At 44.4% G+C, this 9952-nt stretch overlaps 1 protein-coding gene across 1 annotated transcript; it reads left to right on the top strand.

The window, feature by feature from the left end:
- The first annotated feature begins 4337 nt into the window (after nucleotides 1-4337).
- s100a11.S (S100 calcium binding protein A11 S homeolog) lies at nucleotides 4338-9952 on the top strand. The gene is made up of 5 exons (XM_018233590.2): nucleotides 4338-4505; nucleotides 8194-8352; nucleotides 8620-8784; nucleotides 8978-9136; nucleotides 9711-9952. Exons 1-5 carry the CDS (start codon nucleotides 4503-4505, stop codon nucleotides 9879-9881), a joined length of 657 nt encoding a protein of 218 aa, XP_018089079.1. The 5' UTR covers nucleotides 4338-4502; the 3' UTR covers nucleotides 9882-9952.

The raw sequence follows: 9952 nt of genomic DNA, 5'->3' as shown, positions 1-9952 counted from the left end.
GGTTTCACATTGAGTCTCCTCTGTATCCGGTTCTACCAGTCACTTATTGTTAAATATTGGGTATTGGAAAAATGGTTATACCCCAGTATTGATTAGGTTTGAATATGTTTCATTTGTGCACCATGATTTGTCATTCACACACTGGTTCCCACACTCCATTTGTTCCCTAAATCTGGAGGGATTAGGTTACAATTAACATATGGAATTTATGGGTAGATTGGGGGAGGTGTATCCCACAGGTTTTGAATAAATCCCTGGACAAAGAGAAGTTTCTCTCTCTCTCACAGACACACACTGACTCTCACACAATACAGACATACACAAGTCTTTCATACAACATATTGATACATACATATTATGTTGGTAGGCTGTCAATAGAGCACTTATACAAATTATTTAACAAGACAATAGATTCTACACTTATTATACAGGATTTATATGGCACTGACATATTCTGCAGCGCTGTACACAGATTATACATCAGTCCCTGCCCCAGTGAGCTTACAATCTAAGGTCCCTATTCCATTCCCATCAGTCCCAGCTACAGGAATTGGCTGCATATGACTCCCTGTTACTGTACTACAACTCCCAGCACCCCCAGTCTTTCCCTAACACTTACTGCAAATGCAGATCAGCTACAGGGAATAGAGCAGGGATTGTATGTGACTCCCTGTTACTGTACTACAACTCCCTGCACCCCTAGTCTTTCCCTAACACTTACTGCAAATGCAGATCAGCTACAGGGAATAGAGCAGGGATTGTATGTGACTCCCTGTTACTGTACTACAACTCCCTGCACCCCCAGTCTTTCCCTAACACTTACTGCAAATGCAGATCAGCTACAGGGAATAGAGCAGGGATTGTATGTGACTCCCTGTTACTGTACTACAACTCCCAGCACCCCTAGTCTTTCCCTAACACTTACTGCAAATGCAGATCAGCTACAGGGAATAGAGCAGGGATTGTATGTGACTCCCTGTTACTGTACTACAACTCCCTGCACCCCTAGTCTTTCCCTAACACTTACTGCAAATGCAGATCAGCTACAGGGAATAGAGCAGGGATTGTATGTGACTCCCTGTTACTGTACTACAACTCCCTGCACCCCTAGTCTTTCCCTAACACTTACTGCAAATGCAGATCAGCTACAGGGAATAGAGCAGGGATTGTATGTGACTCCCTGTTACTGTACTACAACTCCCTGCACCCCCAGTCTTTCCCTAACACTTACTGCAAATGCAGATCAGCTACAGGGAATAGAGCAGGGATTGTATGTGACTCCCTGTTACTGTACTACAACTCCCAGCACCCCTAGTCTTTCCTTAACACTTACTGCAAATGCAGATCAGCTACAGGGAATAGAGCAGGGATTGTATGTGACTCCCTGTTACTGTACTACAACTCCCAGCACCCCTAGTCTTTCCCTAACACTTACTGCAAATACAGATCAGCTACAGGGAATAGAGCAGGGATTGTATGTGACTCCCTGTTACTGTACTACAACTCCCAGCACCCCTAGTCTTTCCCTAACACTTACTGCAAATGCAGATCAGCTACAGGGAATAGAGCAGGGATTGTACGTGACTCCCTGTTACTGTACAACAACTCCCAGCACCCCTAGTCTTTCCCTAACACTTACTGCAAATGCAGATCAGCTACAGGGAATAGAGCAGGGATTGTATGTGACTCCCTGTTACTGTACTACAACTCCCTGCACCCCTAGTCTTTCCCTAACACTTACTGCAAATGCAGATCAGCTACAGGGAATAGAGCAGGGATTGTATGTGACTCCCTGTTACTGTACTACAACTCCCTGCACCCCTAGTCTTTCCTTAACACTTACTGCAAATGCAGATCAGCTACAGGGAATAGAGCAGGGATTGTATGTGACTCCCTGTTACTGTACTGCAACTCCCAGCACCCCTAGCCAGTCTTTCCCTAACCCACAGCATCAGGAGCCCAGACACACTTGGACCCCTGCGACCCCTTTTGGCCACCTCCACGGGCCCCTCACCGGCCGCAGTCCAACCTCACTGCCAGTGTATAAAGTGCACCAGGGAGCCCAAAGATTGAGGAGGAAACGGGGAGCAGGTCTGGGTGCCCACTGGATCTTTTCCCAGTACCCCGCTGGCCCAGTTGGACCCTGTGTTTAGTCCTCTATGTTGCACAAAGCTGTATTGTAGGCTGCAGACAGAAGCAGGGAGTTGCATGATTCCATGTGACATATACAGCTGACCAAAGAGATTCCCATGATGAGGCAGGTGAGCTTACACTTAGTGCAGGCACCTCTATATCAATGAAAAGGCCTTTTGGCTGCACTGTATATTAGCTCATACTGCCCCCTACTGGCTACTCAGCAGATACCTGTCCTCAGCATTAGAAGCATCAGGCGCCCTCTGCTGGTCACAAGGTAGAACTCCTGACTGTGGGGCAGCAGAGACTTTGGGGAGGAGGTGATGCCGTTCCATATTCACTTCCACTTAATTCACTGAAATACAGAAATATAACAAACTATTTATTGCCAGAACAGGACAGACCAAGGGTGAGTGTGAATGAATAAGATAAACGTGGGTATATTCCTCACCATTAAAGGGGTGGTTCACTTTTAAGGTAACTTTTAGCATGTTATTCAATGGCCAGTTCTGAGCAGCTTTGCAAATGGTCTTTATTATTTATTTCTTAAAGTTTTTCAGTTATTTGCCTTCTTCCTCTGACTCTTTCCAGCTTTTAAATGGGGGTCACTGACCCAGCCCCATCTAAACAACAAATACTCTGTAAGGCTACAAATGTGTTGTTATTGCTACTTTTTATTCCTCATATTTCTATTCAGTCCTCTCCTTTTCATATTCCAGTCTCCAATCAGTGCATGGTTGCTAGGGGAATCTGGCAATACACTGCTCGTGCAAAGGAAGTAGAGACAGTCACACGAGTACCAGGAAATACACTCCCCCATGTACAGGAAGTAGAGACAGTCACACGAGTACCAGGAAATACACTCCCCCGTGTACAGGAAGTAGAGACAATGAAGCACAGCTGAGTGCTGCCTGGGCTATTTTCTGGATACAGAATTAAAGGTTAATTATAAAGCAATATTCCCCTGACACACAATTTCCATCTCTGTGATTAATTTCCTCTGTATTACACTCTATACACAGCTATATCTGACTTATTATCAACCACTCGCCCGTCACTCTGCTTCCCTTTTTAAAGGGAAAATACACCCTCTTGAGCTACCCTATTTATCTGAATACGTCAATTATTACACCAGACCGGGTGCAGAGATAAAGGAAAAATCTGTCGCCCAATGTCTGGAACAAAAGGTATTGCAGGAGGCCCAATAATACCCAGAGGGCAAAATGAATCTGGTGTTTAGGCTCATCCTTTAATGAGATCTGACGGAGGTTACCTGGAGGCAATTATCTAGGAATCTTCAGGTTTTAGCCTGGGGGATATTGCTCAATATTACTAATCCCAGCCGCTCCCTGCTGCTCAGTATTATACACCCAACTCAGTGTCCATAGAATGATGATGGGAAATCTCATTAGCTCTTATGGATTTTGCATAAACAGGTGCTTCGTTTTATAAAGGGGTACGGTGGTCACCTGAGCCTGGTGCTGCTTCAGTTCTGCAGGGGGCTTCTTGCTGTGGCCATCCCATAGCATTTACATGATTTTCATTGTTTCTGGGGCAGATTATTATAAAGGGGTGTGTGAAGCTCTTGTGGGGGCCCCTAAACCCCCTGAAAGTATCTGGGCTAGTAGAGTCACTAGACAGAGTAGCCATTGCAACATTCAGCCTGGCCGAATAGAAATCTGTACTATAGATGCATATATCCAACATATATGTCCCAAGGCTCACCTTACGCGTTTCACACCCTCCAGTACTTAATCATAGGTGTCTATAGAATTGAGCCTTGGGACATATATGTTGCATATATACAAGGGAATGTCTAATTAGTTGCACAGGTTGTTTCTAAACAGGAGATGGGGGGCCCAGTATAAAGGGCTAATGAGCAGTTTGTTTGGCTGCTGCCGACTGCAATGATTACTAAGCAGCCACACGTAATGCATCTAGTTACTGTTTGGCCACTGGCCATGGGGCTTCTATACTGACGCACTGATCAGAGAAACAGAACGTGGATTTAATATGGGGGGTAATGGGGGGGATAAAGTTAAAGGCCTGCGGGAGGGGCCGGTGAGCCCAGTTGCCCGCGGGCAGTGAGTGAGTTTAACAGAGAAGCAGTTACAGACAGGAATGTAGAGTTAGGGAGGGGTACTGGGTGCTGGGTGCTCTCCTCACTGGGTGCGGCTCTGCTCTTATAATTTCATCCCTTCCAGCTCTGCACAGTCACCTGTCTGTCTCTCTGCTCCTGCACCCAGCCCTCCAGCACCTCCAGCACCCGGCCCTCCAGCACCTCCAGCATCCGGCCCTCCAGCACCTCCAGCACCCAGCCCTCCAGCACCTCCAGCATCCGGACCTCCAGCACCCAGCCCTCCTGCACCATGGTGAGTCCCTCCTGCTGTCTCTTTACTGCTGGGCTTCAGTATAAAGGGGCCTGAGGGTGGGCTACAAACAGAATCCCCCAGCTCAGCTTGTTACATTCAGCCTGTAATCAGTGCAGCACAGCAACCTGCATTTATTAGAAGCCTCTCAATGGCTGTGAGTCATCATTACATATGTGTATTAATCAGGAATCAGCCTGCGGGCCCCGAACACTGCCGTGGGGATCTGGGAGTTGCAGTTCAGCAACAGCTGAAGGGGTGTGAGATGACTGAATGTAGCGCAGGTTACCAACTGTGACTCACAGGAGCCCGAGCTGCTGATCTCACCCCAAGTACAACAGGAACTGCCTGACTGATCTCTGCTGTTATACTACAACTCCCAGCATGCTCAGCTAACCCTACTACACCTCTGCGCCTACAAGATTCTCCCAGGAAACTTATTGCTTCCTTATGTTCCCTTTCACTCTCCCTCCTATTCCTTTACTGTATTGGTCCTACCCCCCCTGCTGGGAGTCTGTTCCCTGTATCTATCCCCCTTTCACTCTCCCTCCTATTCCTTTACTGTATTAGTCCTACCCCCCCTGCTGGGAGTCTGTTCCCTGTATCTATCCCCCTTTCACTCTCCCTCCTATTCCTTTACTGTATTAGTCCCACCACCTCTGCTGGGAGTCTGTTCCCTGTATCTATCCCCCTTTCACTCTCCCTCCTATTCCTTTACTGTATTGGTCCTACCACCCCTGCTCGGAGTCTGTTCCCTGTATCTATCCCCCTTTCACTCTCCCTCCTATTCATTTACTGTATTAGTCCTACCACCCCTGCTGGGAGTCTGTTCCCTGTATCTATCCCCCTTTCACTCTCCCTCCTATTCCTTTACTGCATTAGTCCTACCACCCCTGCTGGGAGTCTGTTCCCTGTATCTATCCCCTTTCACTCTCCCTCCTATTCCTTTACTGTATTAGTCCTACCACCCCTGCTGGGAGTCTGTTCCCTGTATCTATCCCCCCCTTTCACTCTCCCTCCTATTCATTTACTGTATTAGTCCTACCACCCCTGCTGGGAGTCTGTTCCCTGTATCTATCCCCCTTTCTATAAAGTATCACTTCCTTATGTTCCCTATCACTCTCCCTCCTATTCATTTACTGTATTAGTCCTACCACCTCTGCTGGGAGTCTGTTCCCTGTATCTATCCCCCTTTCACTCTCCCTCCTATTCATTTACTGTATTAGTCCTACCACCCCTGCTGGGAGTCTGTTCCCTGTATCTATCCCCCTTTCTATAAAGTATCACTTCCTTATGTTCCCTATCACTCTCCCTCCTATTCCTTTACTGTATTAGTCCTACCACCCCTGCTGGGAGTCTGTTCCCTGTATCTACCCCCCTTTCACTCTCCCTCCTATACCTTTACTGTATTAGTCCTACCACCCCTGCTGGGAGTCTGTTCCCTGTATCTATCCCCCTTTCACTCTCCCTCCTATACCTTTACTGTATTAGTCCTACCACCCCTGCTGGGAGTCTGTTCCCTGTATCTATCCCCCTTTCACTCTCCCTCCTATTCCTTTACTGTATTAGTCCTACCACCCCTGCTGGGAGTCTGTTCCCTGTATCTATCCCCCTTTCACTCTCCCTCCTATTCCTTTACTGTATTAGTCCTACCACCCCTGCTGGGAGTCTGTTCCCTGTATCTATCCCCCTTTCACTCTCCCTCCTATTCCTTTACTGTATTAGTCCTACCACCCCTGCTGGGAGTCTGTTCCCTGTATCTATCCCCCTTTCACTCTCCCTCCTATTCCTTTACTGTATTAGTCCTACCAACCCTGCTGGGAGTCTGTTCCCTGTATCTATCCCCCTTTCACTCTCCCTCCTATTCCTTTACTGTATTAGTCCTACCACCCCTGCTGGGAGTCTGTTCCCTGTATCTATCCCCCTTTCACTCTCCCTCCTATTCCTTTACTGTATTAGTCCTACCAACCCTGCTGGGAGTCTGTTCCCTGTATCTATCCCCCTTTCACTCTCCCTCCTATTCCTTTACTGTATTAGTCCTACCACCCCTGCTGGGAGTCTGTTCCCTGTATCTATCCCCCTTTCACTCTCCCTCCTATTCCTTTACTGTATTAGTCCTACCAACCCTGCTGGGAGTCTGTTCCCTGTATCTATCCCCCTTTCTGTAAAGTATCACTTCCTTATGTTCCCCGTTGCATAGTTACACAGTAGCACCAGTAATGCTCCATAGAAACCAGCCCTGGGGATCCTATGGGAGACAAATAACAGGGGAATCAGCAGAAAGAGGTCGATCCTGTTTAATGTAACTTGATCCTCACAGTTTGGGGACCTGCCCTGAGCCAATGAGCCGCAGGGTATGTACATAATATAGAGACGCATTTAGTCAACCCTGCCCTTTATTCTCTCGAAGGAATGTTGCTTTGATGTTTGTTGCAGTTACGCCATGCACATGAGGTAGTGGGAACATGTTCCGCCTCTCTGCAGAGAATGTCACGCTCTTTGGGGTGGAACTGAATCAGGAATGTGCCCAGTTTATTATTTCTAAATCAGCAGATTCAGTTCCACCCCAAAGAGCATTCTGGGAAATTGTCCAGATTCTCCTCGAGTCGCCTGTCACTTTAATCCCCTCATGTTGGGCCCCGGCTTTTCCCTGATATCGGGGTGTGCTGGTTCCTCTGGTGCCGCTGGGGCCCCCCTTTGTGCAGGGGGTGTGGGGGGGCAGTGTATTCGGGTTCCATTCTGCCACAGGGAGTATCCTGCGCCTCACAATATGTTGGTGCTATATAAATACATGTTGATAATAATAATAATACAATAATACTACTAATAATATTAATAATAATAAAAAAATTATAAAAATAATAAGAATAATAAAATATTAATAATAAAGCACTAATAAAATAATAATGATCCAATAATAATAAAAATAATTATAATTATAATAAAATAATAATACAATATTAATAATAAAATATTAATAATAAAATAATAACATAATAAAATAATATGAATAATAAAAGAATCACATATTAATAATAAAGTAATAATAATAAAATAACAATAATAATAATAAAATAACAATAATAATAAAATAATAATAAAATAACAATAATGATAAAATAATAATAATACAATAATAATAAAATAATAATAATACAATAATAATAGTGATAATCATAATAATAATACAATTATAACAATAAAATAATAATAAAATAACAATAATAATAATAAAATAATAATAATAATACAACAATAATAATAATAAAATAATAATAATAATAATAATACAACAACAATAATAATAATAATAATAATAATAATAATAATAATAATAATAATAATAACAATAATAATAATAAAGTAATACTAATAATACAATAATAATAATACAATAATAATAATACAATAATAATACAATAATAATAATAAAATAATAATAATAATAATAACAATAATAATAATAATAATAATAATAAAGTAATACTAATAATACAATAATAATAATACAATAATAATAATACAATAATAATACAATAATAATAATAAAATAATAATAATAATAATAATAACAATAATAATAATAATAATAATAATAATAATAAAGTAATACTAATAATACAATAATAATAATACAATAATAATAAAATAATAAAATAATAATAACACCTCTCTCCCGCGCTGGGTTTAGGCACAAATGCGCACAGACCCCCCGACAGAAATGGAGCGCAACATGGAGAAGATAATTGTGATTTTCCAGCGTTTCGCGGGGAGGGACGGCTGTGCCGACACCATGACGTACCAGGAATTCGAGGACTTCATGAAAACCGAGCTCTGCTCTTTCACCTTTGTGAGTTACCCCCCAATTGCCACTTCCTGGACATCCTTCCCTGCACAGACTACTCCTTTAGCTCTTCCTTTTCTCAACTGACTGAAATCTGTAGCTTGCAGAGGACTCCTGAGGGCTTCTCTTGTCCTTCCTCCCTGAATCTCCTGCTGAATTCAGAGCTTCTCTCTTCTGGTAACTCTCTCCTTCATTCTGGCCCATTTCTACTAAACGGCCCAATGAATTCGGCTAATGGGGGGCTGACACCTCCTTTCTCTCTGTCTCCGGCAGAACCAGAAGAATAAGGACATCCTGAAACAACTGATGAAGTCCGTCGATGGGGGGATGGACAAGAAACCAGACAATAAATTGGACTTCCAGGAATTCCTCAATCTGATTGGTGGGATGATGGTGGGCTGCCATGCTGCTCTGTGTCAACTCCCAGAGGGCTACAAGGTATTTACATTCCCACAATCCTCCCTGTGTTTCCAACATTTCCATTTCCAGCCAAGAGATACAACTAGTGACTACAGAAAGTGAGTCTGACCAGCTTCTGAGAAGTCCTATTAGTGTAAGTGCTACCTAGCAAGCTGGCCAGGCTCACTTTATTGTATGAATTACTCACTTGCCCCTATTTCCCTTGGTGTAGCCCAAACCATCTGACAAGAAGCCCACGGACACTGAGTCGGCCATGGAGAGAATTGTGCTCGTTTTCCAGAAGTACGCGGGCAAGGGCGGCGACAAGTACCAAATGGACTACAAGGAATTCGACGCTTTCATGAAGACAGAGCTGAAAACGTTCACACGGGTGAGTGGGTTAGTGAGTGGGTTTTGTGAGTGACTGAGTGGGTGTTGTGGTTGAGTGAGTGAGTGAGTGCGTGATTTGAGTGGGTGACTGGGTGTTGTGGGTGAGTGACTGTGTGTTGTGGGTGGGTGAGTGAGTGGGTGAGTGCGTGCGTGAGTGGGTGACTGGGTGTTGTGAGTGAGTGACTGAGTATTGTGGGTGACAGAGTGAGTGAGTAGGTGTTGTGAGTGGGTGGGTGAGTGAGTGGGTGAGTGGGTGAGTGGGTGAGTGGGTGGGTGCTGCTACTGGAGAGTCTGGTTGGATGAGGTTGGATATAAATGTTCCTTTAAATGAGGCGGAGTGAGGAGACAAGAGAAGTGCAGTGAGTAAATATGACCACTAGGTGGCGCCTGGAATCACATATTTTCTTATGGAAAAGAAGAAGCAACAAAACTGCTTTTCCTATAGAATTAAGTGGGTGCAGTTTAAAGGGCAAGAAATGGGCCTGTGGGGAGACGGGGGGATAGAGACTTTTCCCTTTGGTGCCCAAATATCCCCAGAGTGTCTGCGTACCCATTAAATCTCTCCCCCCCAACAGAGCCAGAAGGACCCCAACATTGTGCAGAAGCTGATGAAGCAGATTGACGGCTCGGTGGATGACCAGAAGGACGGACAGATCAACTTCCAGGAGTTTATGAACCTGGTGGGGGGCATCATGGTGTCGTGTCAGGAAATGATGTTGAGGAGCACTCGCCCCAACAAACACTGAACCCCTCAATTTCCCATGTCAATTGTTCTGTGAAGATTTCCTGCTGACTTGTAATAAACTAATTCCACATC

This window comes from Xenopus laevis, chromosome 8S (assembly GCF_017654675.1).
Source record: "Xenopus laevis strain J_2021 chromosome 8S, Xenopus_laevis_v10.1, whole genome shotgun sequence".
NCBI classification, from domain to species: Eukaryota; Metazoa; Chordata; class Amphibia; order Anura; family Pipidae; genus Xenopus; species Xenopus laevis.
The sequence above is the reverse complement of the archived record's forward strand: the minus strand, read 5'-3'. Positions and strand labels throughout refer to the sequence as shown.

Excerpts from the sequence above, each read along its gene's own strand:
- s100a11.S (XM_018233590.2), top strand. Across the intron at positions 8,353-8,619 it reads AGCTCTGCTCTTTCACCTTT|AACCAGAAGAATAAGGACAT; the intron begins GTGAGTTACCCC and ends TGTCTCCGGCAG. Across the intron at positions 9,137-9,710 it reads AGCTGAAAACGTTCACACGG|AGCCAGAAGGACCCCAACAT; the intron begins GTGAGTGGGTTA and ends CCCCCCCAACAG.